At 36.5% G+C, this 21,385-nt stretch overlaps 1 protein-coding gene across 5 annotated transcripts in view; it reads left to right on the top strand.

The window, feature by feature from the left end:
• The window catches only part of Dh31-r (Diuretic hormone 31 Receptor), a 98,346-nt gene that overhangs the window by 71,810 nt on the left and 5,151 nt on the right, over positions 1-21,385 (top strand). For 4 of the 5 annotated variants that reach the window (XM_077423132.1, XM_077423131.1, XM_077423135.1 and 1 more), the window contains 5 exons: positions 7,605-7,711; positions 14,675-14,766; positions 15,603-15,729; positions 16,347-16,573; positions 20,875-21,045. In XM_077423132.1, the coding sequence (XP_077279258.1) occupies positions 7,605-7,711; positions 14,675-14,766; positions 15,603-15,729; positions 16,347-16,573; positions 20,875-21,045 (724 nt within the window). Of the gene's footprint in view, positions 1-7,604; positions 7,712-13,177; positions 13,836-14,674; positions 14,767-15,602; positions 15,730-16,346; positions 16,574-20,874; positions 21,046-21,385 lie in introns of those variants that run through there. The other variant, XM_077423133.1, reaches the window with a different exon arrangement.

Below are 21,385 nucleotides of genomic sequence, written 5' to 3'. Positions count from 1 at the left end.
GAAAAGTTGATTTACGGGCAAGATTTCGCTGATTGCATTTATCATTCACTATTTATTAATAATATTAAATCATCATAGATTTTTTTTATTTTTTGCATGTATAAATTTTTTTTAATTTAAAAAGTTATTGAATGGATTAAATATTATAAAAATGTTTTTGCTATTTCAAAAAGTTTATATTAATAAAACATAAGCTTATATATATTACATTTTTTAAGCTTATCTTTAATATTGACTCTATCGTCGAAGCAAAAGAATGAAATTGATACGAATTCGCGATCCTTCATTCAATCTCTTTCTTCTCTTTACGTGCTGGAAAAGAAAAAATGGAACTGGTCTGGTAAAATGGAACATCTTAGATATAGCTCACTTCCCTACTTTGGTGCTTAAGTAATGGATCGGGTTACGGTTACGTTGCGAGCTAAAAAGTTTTTAGGCTATCAAAAACGAAAAATCTGATTGCATGGAATGCTTGGACCTTCGTATAGACTCCTTTTGTATCCAAGCATGCTATTATTGTCGCAATATTCAACGCTTTTATTATATATAAGACCGCTGTAAGATAACTTGTGGAAAACACATTCTTCGTATAAAAAAAATTATTATAATTATAACTCGCCGAAGATCTTCGTTAAATTTATAGAGCATGAATCACATAGCGGGGACACGTTATTAAATTATAGACAAATTGCAGTAGTATGTAGTATCTTGAACGATTTACAATACTTTGTAGAATTGCATTTCAGCTGTACACATATGGAGAAGGATAGTGCTTTTAGAGTGATACTTGGCCGCGCCATATATATAGCTGTGGTCTCGTCGCGTTGTCGCGAAAAGGCTAACACTGACGAGAAAATAGGTCACTTTACGTGATATTCGCGAAGAGAATCTTCAGTATTTTGTGATAAGTAAATAAAAGTAAACGAAAAGTAAACGAAATAAATCAGCCGCAAATATATATCTCCGTTAAAACTCTCCGCGCATTAGGGTATAAAGAAAGAAATAAAAACCGTAGCAATGTGCAACACACACGTGATCGTTGGAAAGCGCATATTTACATATACACTAATGTGTGTTTGACAAACGTACGACTATACTGAAAAGATAACCATTCCCTTTCGGTATTACAACATTTTATTATTATATTTTTATGAATGTATTCAAGAGGCAAAATATCCAATTTTGCTTCTATATATGATTGACGTTATATTCTACATGTAGCTATATTGAGATATCTATGTCAGGATTTAATTAATGCGCAACGCGCAAAACGCGTGCACGGATTTTTGATTTCAGAATTTTTACGACGGATAACGTCGAGCGAAACTATATGAACTTTGCGATGATTTCTATGGATATAAGTAAACGTAAACGTTGTGAAAATCCGCGGGAGCAACGAAACGAATATCGATTAGCTCCGCGTTAAAATGTACATACTCTCAACGTTATTCGCCGAAACGCCGCGCCGGGTGCGGTTCTATAAATCCGATTTAATTCTCAATAAAAAGCGAAGATTCGATAACCCACTCAAGATCAAATGTAAATTTCGTCTGGATGTTACACGCATAAAAGTAGGTCGGATAGCTATAGCTATATAATATCGAGTTTTACGAGATACTTTAGAAGCTTTTTCTAAAACCACGCATCACGCATTCCTGTGACAGAAAAATGTCGACAAAAATGTTTTCTCCAAGCGTATATTCAACAGTGCTTAACGAATACATCGTACCGTCTCTTCCAGACATCAAGAACTACGCAAACACTAATTAATTCCTCCTCTTCCTCTGGTCCATGATCTATTAGCGTCGAATCTGCAGCTAAGCACTCGCTGTCCTCGAACGGATGCGGCGAATTGATACGCAGCGCGTGAGATCGTTCGAGAGCGTTATCGATCCTTCATGGGCAACGCCGACAGCCGACACCGCGACACCGCGCCGTCGACCGTCGATGTCGTCGGTGTTGGTCGACGTTGGTCGGCGGCGTCATCGTAGCGCGATGTATCAATATCGGCGAAACAGGTACCGGAACTTTCGCCCGAGCACTATGACGATATTAACAAAGTTTCGCTGCTCAATTCACTTCACAGTACTTGATATCCAAAGATATCCGAGGTATTCCTATCAATCCGCGACTCGCATCATCTCTCGGATCGTTGTGCGTATCCGTGGATCGTGCGCAAATCTCGCGAACGAGCGAATCGTTCCGGATACTCCCAGACAATTTCTTTCTTTCTTTCTCCGGACCAGTCATTTCGAACACAATATGCACAATCATTCTTTCTCGACTGTGCACAAACGTCGCCTGATTGCATGCCCCGAACCAGGACCGCTCCTTTCCGGGGGGTAAAAATATTTCGATACCAAACTTTTCCTTTTGACGTTTCGTAGAAACTTGTTTCCGTCAAAACTTGCCAAGTGCATCGCCAGCTGCTGCAACGAGATGAGAGAGGAGTTTAGCTGCGTTAACTTAACTGAATCCATGGAGAGAGATTTATTGGACAAGGTAAGGAGGAAGAAAAGAAGAAGAGAATTTGGAGTAAAAATATATAAGATAGAACATATATAAATGAAGCAAGAATATTGGACGGGATTTATTACCATCAGTAAGTTATCAAAATAAGAAGCAATCCCTTAATATTTTTATAACATTTTTCTATATAGATGGAATTTTCGATACACAACTAACTTTCAGTACTTATTAAAAAAATTCTTTCAATTTTTTTACAATTGTTCAAGACATTGAGATGGATATATATATATATATACATATATATTTATGGATATATATATATATTATATATATATATATATATATATCGTTAATTCTTTTGTACATAATCTGTAAACGAAATAAAATGTATACAAAATTACCTATTTAAAATTCTAAAATATTTCTATGCTTGACATTTAAAGAGTAATATGGTTTAATACGGTTTAATATCCAATACAAAAGAAACCAAAATCTTTTGTGATTTAATAATAGCTGCTTTACAAAAGATCATGTTACGACGGGATTGATGGACAGGAAGGATTTTACGACGGACACGCACTTAATTGCGTTTGGTTTGTCATCCCCGTGTCCTTAGGGAGCTCGTAATATTAGTCTGGGGCTGTAGGGAATCTACTATAACATTCATCACCTTCAGCCTCTGTCCTGATAAGTTGTTACCGAGGGAAGCTGAAAGTCAAAACTAATGCGGTCAAAACTAAATTTTCAAAAAATAAATAAAAGTACATATTTAGACAACATCATATATTGATTTGCGTGTATTTATTATGTGTAAGTTTTTACCATAATACGTATTATTTATATGATGAATTATAATTATCTTGATCTTATTATTATTATTACATTTTCTTGATAGGCACTGAAAATGTATAATACATTGAAAACCGGTTTATATCATTTATGTACATGCATTTACATTATATATTCAGAGATGTAATTAATATTACAGAATGCATATATTACAATAATTAAATAAAAGATTTGCACTCATTATCAGTAATGTTGATGCTTCATAATGGGTATAAAAAGCAATTTACATTTTTTTTTTATTTGAACACGGTTTCGTAAATAATTTCGTAAACACTTAAAATTCGCTTGTTTTTATTTTTCTTTTATATTAACGATGATTTTTAAAATTAATGTCTGCAGGCAAGAAACTAGAAGAAAAAAGATCTAAAGATAATATATTGTGCAAAATATGGATCAATTTTGCAAATTATGTAATAATTCTGAAGAAACTTTTGCTGAGTGAGATCGATGTTAAAGGATATTCTTATTTAGAAATTATAGATTTAGAGATTTTTTTAGAAAAATGTTAAAAATATCTATAAAATATTTGTGACATAGAATAAACGTAATGTCGCGTTTCATTTACTAATCCAAACGGAATTAAACCGTACTCTGCCGGAAAGAGAATCATATATCCTCATATTTCCCGTTAATATCCTCCCTTCCGTTAATTGTTAATCTCGTTAATTAAAATGACCGCACCGTCCGGAATGGTTAATGGGTCAAAGGTAGGACTAGGTATGCTGATTCGAGGTGCAAAATAGCATATGCCCGCACGTATAGGCAGGCGGGCGCAGTCCCTAGCGAAACTGTTATCTTCCAACGAGATCGCATTTCAGGAAACAACGGCCGCTAATGGCGTTTCGTTATCTCCTTATTATCGTGAAACGCTTTTGGACCGCCGAGTATCGCATACTCTCTTTCGGTTTTTTTTTTGTTTTTCTTTATTTTTCCTTTTTTTTCTTGCTTGTCCGATCGTAGGTCGCAGCTGCGGTGCGCCGGACAAGCATTGCGTTCCGCTTTTATTCGGGAATTAAACGTCGCGCATTCCTTTTTTAACGAGCGCTTTCCCATTCTAATTTTGCGAATAAATCTCGTCGTGTCGCGCCACAGAGAGCTCCGCGTTACAGGCCACGGCGTGTATGCTGGATCTGCGCATTCATCTGTATATACCTATCTGTATATGTATACGGATGAACTAGACGATATATATATATATATATATATATATATATATATATATACATATATATATATGTACATATATTTTTTTAAAGCTTGGGTGGAGCATCTAGTTGGGGGGGGGGGGAGATAAATGTGATGTAATGACGGCGCCTGTCGGAAAGGAAGATGCAACAAAGGGGTGATGGACGAATTAAGGGCAGACATCGATACCTTACGCTCGGCGAACATCCGGCGGGTTTGTGGGCGAGTCTTCCGACTCGCGCGATCGATCGACCCTCATCACAAAATAATGAGCAACCACACGAGTTCGCAAATAATCGCTATGCGCTATGCGCGTAATTTCCTCTCGTTTCCTTTCTTTCCCTTCTTTCTCTTTCCGAATAAACATATCGCATGTATATAGCGCAGCTTTCCAATCAAATTCGAATTATTCAGTTTTGCACGTTTTTCTCTTGCACTTTTCTCTGCAATGGTTGTTAAAGACCCTAACCCATTTGATAAGATTATCTGCTACGTGCAAAACTTTTCACTAATAATACTTTAAAAAGTGTTTTAATTTAAACAATTGTATAACTAATACCCAAAAATAAAAGTACGTGTATTGTTGATAAAAAATAATAATATCACAATTTTATCATCACATCAGTTCCAGAATATCCTGCCTATTTTTATATCACACTGTTCGATTATTGGTTTAGTTCAATTTTGAAAAATTAATCCGCAATTTTACGAAAAAAATTGTTACGTACCTGTACATAAAACTGCACTTTGGTGTTATCGATAATTCCTGCTATATATAGAAATGAACATTCTCACCAAAACGAGATCATATTTCTAATGTTATAATCCCATCCCATATGTTATAATCTTATCTGCCCATAAGAGAACAAACGAAAGTATTTAACGTGCGTGAATTTCATTGCCGCTAATGATCAATTAGCAGGAAATGAAACATAAATTGTCTCCAGGAAATATCGTGTGTTCTATTTGGACAACAGCTACTATTTCAAAGAATATTCAAAAGATGCTATATCTGTTTTAATTCGTCGCCAGTCATAATTATCTAAATTTTTTTAAAGTAAGATCTGCATTGCGCCAGTTAATCCGCAAATTGATGGATACGTTGCACCGTGGAACAATCGCGGCGATAATTTTAATGGTTTTCAGAATGTTGGAACGGAAAGGGACAGAGAGAAAGAGGGGAGGGGTGGAAGAGGGGAAGGAAGAGAGAGTAGAGAGAGCCGCAAGTCTAAGCGTGGCTGCGAAAGGGAAATAATTGCCGGAATAACCGGTAGGCTTTACAGGATCAAATTGCTCGCACGTGACGACGCGCGTCACGTATAATTTGGATATATTCGAGGGAAAATTGATTTCCCTCGAAGGCGATATGTCCCGAACTGTTACTATTGTGATATATAGCTTTGGAGTTCGGGCATGCCTGGCGGAATTTCGAATTACGGCGATTCGCTCTAATATACTTTAATATTCCGTTGTTGTCGGAGCAAGTTGCGCGCCGCATTGTTCACTCACGTTGTATCGCGATGCATTTGTTACGTGAAACGCTATTTCGCTTTGCGCCATTTGCGGCGAATTACGGCGTAATACTACTCGAGGAAAAACTCGCATCGTTTCGGACTCTCTTGCGTGCGACCATGCCATTTCTCGCGGTCGCGTCTTCGTAATGTACTTTTATGTAACACGTGCATAGAAAGTGGCCCATTGGGCACGCTACGCGTGCGTGATAGACCACTTTTCACGCACTTGCAACATAAAATAGGATGTGCAAGCCGTGCGTAATGATGAAAATTCACGGGTGCGGAGTTGACGCACGAGCCGAAGGCGAGTACTTACATCACTTGTTGCACAAATAACTATTCCCCACAACTCTCTTTACAACGAATGGAGTTTAATCGCTGCTCCATACTTGCCGACACGGTCGTTTGTGGGTGTAATTCTGCTCTTGTATATAGTACATAATATTCCGATTGACAAAGTAACATGTTATTCCTCGCAATCTACAATGCATTGTATAATTGAAGCGCATGGCACAATAAGTCTAACATATGGCTTCGATGTCTCTTCTATCTATGTTTTCAATTTTTTTACCTTTATAAATCATATTACGTATTTTTATTTGAATCGACTACCACGTTATTCTATTTGTGAGAATTTATAAAGATCAGAGATCGCGCGCGCTTCGGGCAAACAGAAAGGTAATTACGCACAGAGATTAGCTCGCAGTTACTTGCGTACACTCCGGATATTTACATCGTACCTCATCAGCTAATTAAGCCTGGAAAAGAGCGCGAATAAGAGAGCATTAAAACGCCAGAAGGTGGCTACGCGAGTCAAAGTTCATTTTTCCCAAAGATATCCTAAGTTTAACCAGGCGGCGCGGCGCGGGCGTTTCGTATAGGAGTCAGAGTGGACTGAAGTTCAATTTGCATTTTGTTTTATTTGCGAACTATTAAATCGTGGTTGCGCAAAGAGGAATAATCCTACCTCTCTATCCGCTTAATGGGTGGACCGCCAAGCTCTTGATTCTTCATGCGACGCCGCCGGCACAGTTTTTACGAACTACTCTGCATCGGGAAATTTTAAATTAGCTTGTTCGTCGGGATAGACGGAAGTTTGAACGAGCTTCGACAAGAAGCGGACGTAACTTCGTGGATGATTACACAATCAGCGTCAGGATATGTATTTCTCCTTTCGTTTCCACCTCTCTTTTAACCATTGACAAATATGCTACGTCGAAACGATATAAACCACATGTAAATTCTTTTTTTTTTAAGGCACATATGGTTTGTGGCACATACATTTTTTTACTTGTTTGCATATATAGCGTATGGAGCGATAAAATTGCATTGAAGTATAAAGCGTATCGTTAATCAAAGTGAAAAAAATTGAGGTATACTTTTAATTAATTCCAATATCAAAAATGTCATAGAGAATGACTGGTCGTGCGAAATTCCATTAATAATAATTATTACCAGAGATGCCGCTAAGGTTTGGTAATTAAAAAATTGATAAATGCCGATGTTTTTATTTTTCAACAATGTTTTTATTTCTCAACATCCCTACGTTATACATCTCATTTGATATTCCAACACTTTCTATTGCAGTGATGGCGCACAAATACTGCGAGCTGAACGGTACGTGGTTCCGACATCCCGAATCTAATCAAATATGGAGCAATTACACGACTTGTGTAAATCTACAGGAGCTGAGCGTGAGTTATTTCTTAATGTATTTGCCTCTATTCGCGCGTATACAATAAATTGACTATCAAAGATATCTCTAATTTACCGCACGTCAAAGAGACGGAATATCGAAGAACATTGCCGTATAAAAGGGATCGCGATCTTTAAAGGTATTTGAAAAATTTGATGGTTAAAATCATCGGACGACGCGAAGGAGAGGGTGAGGGGGGAGGGGGAAGAGCTTAATCCTTCTGGGAAATAACATACAAATTCTCACACGCGAGTCCCAGTTTTACATCCTCTCAGTCTCGTGCGGGACATCGCCATTCTGACATATGGGTTCGATTCCGCGTTATTCTGCCTGAAGGCTCACGATCAGCCGACTCGTATATTCGGAGAGCTAATATCGTTTGAGCGAACGGGACGCGCGCGTTTGTTATTGAAATATTTGAAAGACACGCACGCTGCATCCGACAGGGAGAGTATTACTTATTTTGCATCGCAACGTTGCACAGAGGAACAATTTCAGCGATCACGCGACTTCGCAATCTGCCTTGCAACTTGCAACGGACGATACGGCGGCGTCTGCTATACATTATTCGTTTGAGCATCGTCGATATTTCGGTCATTTCGGATAATAACGCTACGGCGAAAACAAAAGAGTAAAAAAAAAAACGTTTCTCGCGATTTATTTTCGAAGAATTGATTTCTCGTCGGTGCAACTGTGACGGCTCGGTGAAACAGATTTATGATGCGCGCACCGGAAATTTCAGCAAAAAGAGAACGCGAGGCATAGAAATGAAACGAGCGTGAAATTGTCCTGAATTTCTCAGTTTCTGTCAATACGCAAATCCCTTTAAATGTTATCCTTTTAACGGCCAGTATCTCTCCAAATATTTCTGATGTATCGAAACCGTTAAAGCGGCAAAGCTATTTATCCGCCGAGACAAATGGATTTTAATCTTAAGCGACCTTCGTGCCGCTAGTTACGCTCTTTAGAAATTTTTCGACGCCCAAGCGGCGCCGCTGTTACAGGATTAACGTCGGAAAGCAACGTGCCTTTGACGCGTGAGGCAGTACGATAATACGATGAAGCGTTTCCCGTTTCCCGCTTGCCAGGAGTCGCTTTTACGTAACGCCATCCGTGTCAACCCTTCTCATGTATTTGACGAGCCGCGCTCTATTCATTAGGACCAGCTTCATTTCGGTACCGATACACATAGCGTGATCATCCTTTAGAACGTGGCCCGTCATAGCCGCTTCTCGTGTTCGTCGAAGCCGGTTTTCTCTCTCTCTTAGTGTATCCATCACGTCGTCGTGAAGGCATTCACTTCTATAACACGCGTTGACGTCAATGTCGATACTCGTGCCTTTTTCATCGCGACGCTGCTAAAATTGCGAACACGATGCCACGCTCGCCACGGAGCCCGTTTCGAGTTCTTACAGCAAGGTTTTGTTACCGTAAGATGAAACGAAGACAAATTCGAAGCACCGAGTGAAGAATTTTAAACTTTGCGAAAGGATGTGGAAAGCTTGAAAAGAGCGAGAAACGTTTTGATGATTTTAACAACACTATTAGCACAAATAAGGGACAGCAAAATTAATTTTTTAATTAAATTAATAGCTGATAAATTTAGAGAAAAACAACTGAGGAAGCAACGTAAGAAAAACTTTAAATATTGTGCAACTTGGTCCTTCCTAAAAAAAAAAAAAAAAAAGACCGCTTGCATAATTTTATTCAGTTTCTAATTGTAGAGATCAAACTTTTCAAGCTATCAACAATGTAACAAGTATTTCGCATTCCAATTTTCTATCCTGCTGTAGGTAGGCAAATAATTAACGTGAAAATTAATTCAATATTAGATATACCGAGTTTTTCGCATAATTACGATTTAGACGCGAGTTTATTGCTCACACGAGTTTACTCAATTATAATCATTCGTACAATGTGAGGGATTTGATGCGAAGGACACGAAATGGTGAAAAATACTTCGTGGTACCCTATTTTATGAACGACGATAAGACGCGCACTTATCTTTCGGGTCCAGAGAACGAGGCCAGACGGCTTAGCGGAAAAGCTCGAGAGGATATATGTATTTTTGCATGTAGCGTTGCCATTCTTGTCCAGCGAGGTAATCTGCCTGAGTGATTTTTATCAGAGTAATCTTTCTGTTTACTTGATCCTTCTAATCTCGGCAGTTATTCTGTGGAACACGAAATTGCGAACGGATTCATTAGACTCCGCTAATGATACGCCGTCGTAATCGAATTACCTTTGTGCGCGCACCCTTTATCTGTCTCTTTTCTCTCTCTCTCTCTCTCTCTCTCTCTCTTTATCTATCTTTTTTATTGTTTTGCAAATTACACAGTGATACATTTGCTTCTCGCGGAGATGGCGGTTTGTTCCCGAGTTTTTAATTTACACGTGTCTGACGTGAGCTGAATTCTCGTCGCGTATAGGTACGCGCCGCGCCGTTGCATGTTCAAATGAAACCGATTCTTTGCGCTGTAGTGCTGCGACGGTATGACAAAAGCCTTTGTATTCACTTCTATACACGATGAACGTTTACACATCGTCATCGATTCGCGTTTCTAACATCTGCAACATCTGAACTCTAAAGATAAATATTATCGTAAAACTAGGAAACGGCTTATGGAAATAAACGCACTTAAAATGCATTGAACGGTAATTGTATACTGAACCAATCCCATCCTCCGAAAGCATGTAAATTGATTGAAATTCTCATCGTCAGTATAAACTTGTTCGCTTTTGTTTGGCAATTATTTTAAAAGGAAATCATTTGCAACTTATATATTGCAACGCATTTATTATCTAAAAGCGCTGATGTTTATGAAATCGCGACAAAATGCGCTACAATCGACGATGTAGCATGATCAGAAATATGTGTCAAGTTACTTATTTATTTTAATGCATGCAGTTTGGCCGTTACGCGACCTATTAAGCGCCAGGAAAAATAACAACTTCACAGAAAATCCAAGTTCGAATAAAGTTCCGGAAAAATTTCTGTGACAGACGTTTATTACACTTTTAGCAAGGAGTAAGAAGAACTGAAAAGAAGAAGAACGAAAGAGTTGCACAACTTGGTTATATAAAAGTTGCAATGAAATGTCATGTGACGGTCATGTATGATGTTTGCACTATAATTACTCTGTGCATGATTATTCTTTGCATGATTATTCTTCGACATTATTATTCGCAAGATTACGTTTTGATGACAATTTTTTAACTTGCAATTAAAATGCCATAGTTAAAATTTATGTGACGTTTGTTACACTTTTAACAATAAGAAGATAGAACTATAAGAACGAATCGTACTTGGTTATATAAAATTTGCAATAAAATGTTATGTAAAACTTGTTTGATATTTCATTGAGTTTGCAGTTGGACCAATATACCGATAAGTCCCCGTTTGCATTGACTTGTGTCTAAATAATAAACAAGATTTCCCTCTTTATTCGTAGTTCTGAAATTTATTTCTTGAAAATCTTTGTATTTTCTCTTATATTCCGCGCGTGGAAAGCAACTGCTCCGAAGCTTTCTCTTAAATTTCCAGTTCTAATTATTAGAGAGGGAGAGAGATAATCATAGAGATTAACTAATGGAAGCCAGGGACAAGAGATAGTTAGAAGCATTTCCATTACTTTTAGTTTGAAGATTACTTCTTTGACTCTTTGTATAACCCATTGTAGAGTCATTATTTGTTTCAAGTGTTTGAAGTTAATAATATTATTTAGTTAAAAAGTCCCTCTACTTTATAAAAATACCATTTTTCTTTTTTTTATATATTATTTAAAAGTATATCTGGAGAATATGTCTTTCAAATTTCATTGAGAAATTGGTGTGTGAAGTTACAAGATATTGAATAGTGAATATAATTTAAAAAATGGGCTTGCCACTGTATACACAATTAAAATATGAGTAAAAACATAAACTTCTGAAAAGATTATCTATTATTCCACAAAAAATTCCTAAAATCATGTTGTTCCACAACTACCATGACTTCAGGGTAAATTTTAAGAGAAAATTCTCTCCGTATAATAATTGAAAATATGCAATATAAAGTGTAAATATTTATATCGTTTTGATTTATTATGTTATATAGAGATCTGCAGCTCTCGATTGTCGAAATTGATGGTATCGCGCGATATTGTCACGTTTCGCGCGAATTCATTGCGTTCGCAGCGGGAACTTCGCACCAAAATCCAATACGATCGGTAAACAACGATAGCTCGATTTCAATTCGACAATACGACACGTACGAAATTGAGGATTCATCTATCTCCTAATATTAACGGGATCGCGGACGCAAACGACAATAAGCTGCCAATGGCTAGGTTTACACCCTGAATTTAGGCCGCAGCTTATACCTCAAATTCGACCTAAATTATTTAGGCCGCCCGCTGTAAACATTTGATAGGCGGCCGAAACAAGCTTCAGGTCAGACTTTAGGTTGAATTTGAGGTATAGGCCGCGGCCTAAATGTCCCGGTGTACCCGTGCCCAATGTAGCGCGGGAGATAGTGTAATCCTCAACTATCGATACATAGGGCACGGGTACATCGGGACATTTAGGCCGCGGCCTATACCTCAAATTCAACCTAAAGTCTGACCTGAAGCTAGTTTCGGCCGCCTATCAAATGTTTACAGCGGGCGGCCTAAATAATTTAGGTCGAATTTGAGGTATATAAATTCAGGGTGTAAACCTATAGCCATAATAAACATGGGTGAAACAATGGGATACAATTATCGCTTTGTTCGCGTAGATAAAATTTATCGTGTCCCCGCATGCAACAGCGGTATAATTTCCGGGATCCGCGTTAATCCGATTGGGCCAGCCGAAAGAAGAGAGACCCGGCTCGTACCTACCTACACTATTAACGTATCAAGTGCCGTGTAATCTCAAGGTATAGAGCCCGGTATCCGGAGTATCCGGAGACTGCGTATACCCGAACTTCATGAATTATTTAGCTCCAACTACCGTAGCACGGCGTGAAATCCGTTTAAAGCTGTGCGGTGTGGACCTAATTTTCATAATTATGATATTTATCGATTCGATTAAAGATATGAACTCTTCATGTTTCGCTTTCAATCGCGTGCCCCGTAATCCTATTCGATATACACATGTCTTGGCTCTTTTCTGGGTTATTCGACTTCTGAAATTGTAAACTTAATATCGAAACGTTGCTTTATCCAATTTAGAATTAACAGCAAAATGTTCTCACTATATTTTACATATATCGAAATCGCTATGCTAATCGTTATATTTCGCCTTTATTTCGATGATATATAATGCGGCTATATGGTAATTATAAGAAACACTTGCGAAAAATTAGATCACCTTCGCAACGAGTTTTGCCAAAGCAAATTATATTTCGTGAAACGTAATAACATGTAATAAGAATTATTCGATAAAAGAATTAAGTCACACATACATACATCTAGTAGTTTTTATTTTTTTTAATTTTTTTTGTCTTGAGAGCATTCGCGTAAATGCCTGTACTGCAAAGAGATTTAAGATTTATACATTCCGAGTTAAATATTAATTCACATTTGCGCGCGATTTAAGCTGCAGCACCTTATCCATGAATATAGTGTGCCATGAAAGCACAAACTTGTAGGCTTTCGTGCAACCGTAGCGTTAATAAGTAACGCGACGTTCGCGTTCGTATACGGTGGCGGTTAAGAATAATGCTGCTTCCGGTCCCGCGGGGAACAACGGGTTAATGCCTTTCCCCAGGCTCTCTACTATCGTCATCCACTTCTAATAAATACGGGAATAGATTCTTTTGATGGCAAATCGCGGAGCGTCTGCTTGTCTTGCATATTTATAACGAGCGAGATTATACACTCGGGCTTTCGGACAAAGCCCAAATTTTTCTTCCGTACGCGAAACAAGCTCGATTAATTTTTCAAGCTCGACCGTCCTCGACGTAGGTCATGAGGCATGTTTTTCGGACGGCGAGCCTCATAAACACTTCGTGCCTGGCAGGCATTTGTCATACATGCATAGAACAACGTTACGAAGCCCTATTACTAGCCGACTTTGCTTTGCAGATGCGGCAAGATTTGCATGCGACGGCGCAAAGGAAGTATATGTTGGTTGCGAGGGGGCCGAGGGACACGGAGGATCTCGTAAGCGGATGAATTTTAAAACGACAAACGACAACGCCAGGCGAACTGCGTTGCTCGTGCATATTTCGGAACGAAAAAATGGGAGAATCGATTTGCGTGAAACTCGTAGTTTTTTTTATGATTTCTCGACTTTTTGACATTCACGAAATCCGTAGGATTTCCGAAAACTAGTTTCAGGTTTGAATATTGTTACGAAAATGCATTTACGACAGCGATGGGAGAGTCGTGACTGGCCTGGATACATTTCTCGAATGTATAGATTTTTATATTTGTTATATAGGTCCTGGAAATTTTCGCCCTGAAATATACTAAAAAGAAAAACAATATTTTCATCACGATAAAGTTTTATTAGTAGTTACACTATTTCTCTGTTTTGCAATCGTTTCTTCTTATTTTCGAAACAACTTCTTTAACTTCTTTTCATTTAATACGAAAAATTTGTTTTATCTGCGTGAATTTTGAGCTACATTATCTACTATATTTATATTTTTGAAAGAATATATATATATATACTTTCTAAAAAATAAAAATAATAATTTTATTTAACTAATCTGGATGGTAGTTAGCCTCGTCTACGGTACACGCGCAACGAGATTGCAACGGCGACATGATAATTAATCAAAGAAACGATTGGGGTCAGATTCGCGTTACTCGCTCTCTACTATACATCGTAGTCGACCCTCGATCTGAAACTGTGAAATTTTCTGACGAAATAATAAGATCGTAACTCGCGCCCTTCGCGTAATATGGATTAATAAAATTAAGGCAACACTCTAAAAATTATCAAACTGGTTTGAAATGTGAGAATGAAGTTTAAAATTTTGATAATATGATTACAGTGGCAGCAAAGTATAAATGGAATCTACGAGGCGGGATACGCGATATCCTTGGTAGCTCTATTGCTTTCCTTAGGAATTCTCACGTACTTCCGGTAAGTTATAAATTTATCGACGTTGTTATTATCTCTGCTATCTCAACGGGATATTAAAATTTGTATGCGCGCTAGAGTACGTTAATGCAAAAACTTTGAGAATTATTTTCAGAATTCTGCGCTTGAGATACGATTAAATTGGATCGCTTAAGAGGGAATATATAATATCTTTTTTTAATTTAATAACGGAACTCGTAGTTTCTTAAAATCTGAGACCAAGAAGTTTACTTTTTAAGAAGTATCTCAAAAGATAAAAGGCCACAAAAGAACATATTGTTGTGAATATTAAAAGCTCTTAATTTAGATCTATTTCTAGAAAAATTAAAATGTGTTATTATATTATTTATTATATTACTAGCATGCCCCGCCGGGCTTCGCCCCGGCCCCGGTATTTTTTTTTTGTTATTCTGCTATTCGGGGCGGAGACGAATCCAACAAATCATAGATCATTAAAATCTGTCCAACCGTTCTTGAGTTATAAGTGCTGTAACTAACCCGACTTTGTTTATGTATATATATAGATATATAGAAGAAGAAGATATATATATATATTAGTCATTTAATTTGAACAAGTTTTAGATGTTTCTTATCTAGCAAATAAGTAAGTCTTATCACTGAAGAGACTATAACAAAGACGTAGACTATTAATTCTATTCGAAATATCAAATTAGTATGCTGTTTAGCGACCTAATCTGGACGGATGTCATTCACATGCAATTGTTTAGTGAAACACTTTTAGATCTTTCTTTACTGTTCTGTAACATGAAGTTTAGGACTCGTTGAAAAGGCTTCAGAGAAGTGCGATTGAGAGAACTTTCCTGTTTCTTTACACGCAGATCTCTCAGATGCGCACGGATTACGCTGCATATGAATCTATTCATCTCGTTTGCGTTCAACAATGCCTTATGGCTGGTCTGGTACAGGTTCATAGTAGCGAATACGGATCTGCTACTTAATAATGGCGTACGTATTAAGAATATAAATATTATAAGAATCTATAAAAAAGGGAAAAGATATATGAAAATAAAGGACTATGTTTCATTTATAATTCAAGATATGTATTTATTAAGACAACGGAAATAGAGCATTTGTGCTATCATTAAAACTTTAAAACTAGTTTCTTTCTTTTCAAGCGGTTTAGTTAATTGTTAAGTATGTACCGAAAAGAAAAAGAGAGACTACACGCTAACAATTAATAAAAATTGTATTAATTGCAATTTATAAAAATTCTGAAAATTGTCTATGCTGATGGAAAATAGATGTTTATTTAAAATAAACTGAATATAAAGAATAATAGAATTAATCAGACTAATTGTGATACGAAGCTAAATACGGGAGAGAATATTTTTCAATGATAAATATATGGAATAATGTAATTAGAAAATTGTTAAAAATGATAACAATTTATTTGATTATAGAATTATTAAAAAATGGAGAAAACTTATCAACGTCATTAGGAAACCGTGTTATATTATATTTAAGCTTAATGTAGCACAATTACTCGGATAGTTCGCAAGAGCGAATATGACTTGAGTGACTTTGAAGAGGCATTCATAAACTGTCGTGCGCGTACTTTGCAGATACCATGTCGCGTTCTGCACGTAGTCCTTCATTACTTTCTATTAACAAACTACGCTTGGATGCTCTGCGAAGGCTTCTACCTGCACACGTTGCTAGTGAGTGCATTCACTAGCGAGCACAAATTAGTGAATTGGCTGATGGGACTCGGGTGGCCAGTGCCAGCTGTAATCGTCACCTTATACACAGCATTACGTGCATCCAGCGACGACCCTGCGGACACCGAGCAGTAAGTAATAATTTATCAATGGTCAGTCACGCTTGTAAAACGTACTACTACTATGCCAACAACATTAAAAGAAGCTTTTGTTGTACAAAATAGATAAAGAAAAATCAAAATCGAATAAAAGATTGAATCTCACGGTGGATTAAAAAAGCTTTTATCGTATATAATAGGCAGAAGAAGTAAAGTTACTCTGTCGCGCATTTACATTTTATTATTTTTTTTTACGGCATTAAATTCGAACTGGTTAATGCAACATTGTATTTATTAATTTATAGAATTGAAATTAAAAACTTATTTACTTGTATATATAGCATTCCTGCAATCAAACATTGTGTGTCGGGAAAGAAACGAATAACACATATGGTCCGACGATCGATTAACATATTTCTTGTTAGTTTTATCTGAGGTCTACGTTTTGTGAGGAATAGCGTTAAACACCTTTCATTGTAAAAATGCTGAAGAATGCTAAAACAGACTTAGGTACCAATACAGTACCGGTCGAGAGTACATCAGCTTATGGAAACAGGAAACTCGTTACTTTAATGAAGAAAGACGTATACATAAATATTACCGAATTTTATTTTAGTACTGTTATTTCACACTTCGATAGAAATGCTTTGAGGAAAATACAAGGAAAATAATTTACTTGCGTTTTATATGTATATTTTTGAAGATGATGCAACTTTTGACCGATATATACTGTATGACAAATATTAAATGTACATTAAATTAGAAATATTAAATACGTATGTAACGGATTCCGAATCATGATTCTTTGGTGAATCGTGACTCTATTACAATTCCGTTTAGAATTATATTACAATTATTCGGATCTGTAATACTAATGCGTTTCCGATAAACGACCACGGGAATTGAACGAGCCTATTAATTGAAGTGTTTGGGATTCGTTGAAGGAGACTATTGACCTGTGGCACCGACCGACCACGGAAAGGGTGCCGGTCTACTCTAATTTCTCAGCAAGCGAACAGCATGCGGTCGGTTGCGTACGTGATGGTAAAATTAGGTATGTCCGCCACCATGAAGCCACGGTAGCTAAATGTGCCGTGGTAGAAGATCGAAACCACGGTGCGACAATCACATTACCGTTCCATTATATACGATAGCCGAACGAAAACTGTCGATATACATGCTGAGAAATCGGTATGCTTATATAAACAAAGTAATCGTCTCCTGCATACCTAATTGACAAAATGTTTTGGCAGTTTCCAAATTATTATGTTAAAATAATATTCTGATAAATTGTATATATAATATTTTAGTTTATACTCTTAATTTCGACAAAAGTTTTTTGTATTAAACGCGATAGAATCGTCAAGAAAATTATATATTTTTCCTTGAAGAAGTACATTAAGCAAGTTTCTATTTTGTTAGATTGTATCTAAATCATGTGAGAAAACAGTAAACGATCCCAAAGACCATTTTTTCTTATCTAAAACTTTTCTAAATCTCACGTTTGATCTTTTTATGCGAAATCTTTTTATAGCCGACGATAGGAGGATCATCTTACATAAATTACTGGTAGAAACCTTTTTCCCCAAAAAGATTTTCATGTATAATCCTTTATGCATGAACCATCTTAAAAGCAGACGCCATCGTCTTTTAAGACATGAATTTGTATATGGAGAAGACCGCGTTATATAAGAGTAATAAGAAAAATGGTAGAAATGTGAAATAAGGTAGAAATATTTTCACATCTGTCAGGATTAACAATATAATAGCTACATTTTGTGTGTGTGTATCCCTATATACTTCTTTTCCTAATTTTTTTCCAGGAAATTTAAGAAAGACGTATTTTTATAAAACTTTGCATAATATCCATATAAATTTTCCGATAGTACGTTATTCATTTATTCTTTTGTATCACGATTTAAAACGATTGAGTAATATTTTGACTAATCTAGTTTTACCTTCATAGTTTTTTGAAGTTTTCATCGAAGTTTGATGCGATCAGACATTTATAAGGGCTAATAAAACATACCCCGCTACCTTCTTCTATACTATAAGTATACCCGAGAAAATCTCCGAGAATGAATCAGCACTTTTGAGCACCCTCGTTACTTTACTAAAAGCGAGGTCTCGGTCACAAAAGAACTATTGTTGTTCTTTCTTTTTTTTGGAAGAACAATTCATCGAGGTATGCGTGTATAGCATGCACGCGTTTTGCGGCGATTTTTTTATTTGGTTCGTCTCGCAACTTCCTAGTGCGCGGCGCAGGCGTAAGTACTTTACTTTACCGGAAGTTTCCGCAACGTGAGTTTCACACAAAATATAAAGGCCAGAGGACGTCGTGAACTTAATGAAAGGGCAACATTTGATGAATATGCCACGTTATGCAATTTCGAATGTCATGGTCTAATCGTGCCGCATAGTTCAATATAAGGCATCCATTACACCTGTACGTCGCTCGACTTTAAAACTTTTACGGAGTTTGAAGATTAAATTTACAACACGCTGTGCTAAAATTTCAAGTACATAACTATATTAAGTAATTGGCCCAACATCGTAGAACATGATGGTTTTTCAATCATATTATTTACTAGAACTAATCATCTTACAAGCCTTAGATATACATTTTGTATCTTAATCGGATACGCTTTAGTATACACGTATTTTTTGTATTATTTTATTCTTTATTTAGAGTAATCAAATAAAATCTAATTAACTTCTACTAATTGAATAACATTGTTTCTGCAATTTCGATTTTATGTCTGTCGATACGTATGTTAAATGACTTTTCATGACGTTCATTATCAATATAACAGCTGTTACCGGCTAATTAAAATGATTATTCAGTAGAAATATTAAAATTGTTTGAAAACTATTCTACACGGCACATACCACTATATGAAATAACACGAGAATACTCGATCTTTGCACCACAGATGCCAGAAACATTCATACATCCGTTCCGCGGATATGTGTATGTGTATATACGAATAGCTTTACGAGCGACGCAGATTGAAACATATCGGAACATTGATGAAATAAACGGCTCGACAACGAGCCACATCGACGCCACGTTATAAAGTATCAAGTTGATGAAAACAATGTCATATTGAAAGCAAATGTTGTCGAGTCGATCGTTACTGTGGATGCGGACATTTTACGGAAACGTTCGCACGTCACGATAACGGCGGTATTTTCGTTAAAGCATGCAATCTGTTATGTTAAATAAGAAATAACTTTGCTAGCAATGGCTAATAGCCGACGATCATTGAGATCGATCGGAATCGTCTATATTTAACAAGTTATTTATCGTAGAGAAGTAACTCAAATTTCTCGATAAAAATACAGTCGTCTGTTATTAACTAATTGACTTATATTTGTCGTTTCATATGTATATCTATATATTGTTATACCGCGAAGGAAAGATTTTATTTTTAGAGTCTTCTCGTGATTGTTTTACACAAGATTCGACGTCAGCATCCGCTGCTCTTCGCTTATCCATCTATTTTCGTCGATATATATTTCTGCAATATACTCCTTCTATCACGTGGGGGGTAAATGTTTTATAACCGGACGGCACTAAGGCAATATCTAGCAGCGAACCTCCAATCTGTTATGTATCTTCCTCTACCTTTTGTATTTATTCCAGAGAGCTCATCGCGAAGTTATTCCCTTGACATTTTTCATCGTCTTCCTATCAAGTTTGTTAGAATAGGGATTTATATTAAGCGTCTGTACACACGAATGTGGATATACTTATAGGTACACGCAAGAATCGAGGTACGATCGATCATCTTCGATGCACACGAACGCTTTCTTTCTTATATTTCCTATTTCCTTATTGATAAAGGTGTTAAATATACGGGTTTGTATCTGACGAATGACACATGCACAATATATCAATCTGTCAAAGGTGTAACTTTCAAAGATAACGACGTTCGTGCACGAAGCAATTCCTCAATGAAAGTAGAAAAACTATATGTTGAATGTATTTTTTGTAATGAACCAATAAACATTTCATTAATCTTCTTGGTGGCAGACATGATGCGTCTGCGGGATTCAACGTTTTTTGAAAGAAAATTTTAGAAAAAACCGTGTACACAATTTATTGCAATATACTTCATTAGAATTCGGAATATAAATTTTCATGTCTTTACATATCATCAATTAAAAAGAACACATGAATTGTTGTAAGATGGACCAGAATTAGACAACATGATTAACATAATAAAATAATAACATATGACGTTACATTAGCCAGTAAACGAATTAACAGGTTAATTATATTAATTATAAATGAACGGATAAATAACGAATTAAATTATTGTTACGATTAGGTGCTGGATCAACGAGGGCAACTATATGAACGCGCTGATTTATCCCGTATGCGTTTCCACCTTGTTGAATCTGCTTTTCCTATTTAATATCGTGAGAGTCCTTCTCACGAAGTTACGTGCCGGTCCCGCCATTGGAACGCGCCCTTCACGATCTATGCTGCAAGCTTTCAGGTAGTTGAATTTTTCACTTTCTGTATGCTACCTTTCACGTCAAATTGTACATTGACATGACAGCGCGAAAAGAACGTAACAAAAGAGCGTAACAAACGTATCCCTTTTACAGAGATTTACGAGCATGTACAGTGCAATTTTTTAATCGCGATAAATTATCCGCAATTATTTTGACAAACACGTGTCAACTTTCACCAAATAATACTATCCAATACTATATTAATTGTGTCACAGTTCACAGTCTTTTTTCATCGTTACGAAAAGAAATGTCAATATAATTAATTAAAATGAAACGCAAGTAATTGCTGATAATTTATTATTAACGAAAGAACACTATACT

The sequence above is a fragment of the Temnothorax americanus genome, unplaced genomic scaffold, assembly GCF_048541705.1.
Source record: "Temnothorax americanus isolate GAGA-0224 unplaced genomic scaffold, ASM4854170v1 Scaffold77, whole genome shotgun sequence".
Classification (NCBI taxonomy): domain Eukaryota; kingdom Metazoa; phylum Arthropoda; class Insecta; order Hymenoptera; family Formicidae; genus Temnothorax; species Temnothorax americanus.
Note: the sequence above shows the minus strand (reverse complement) of the source record. Positions and strands in the feature narration are given on the sequence as shown.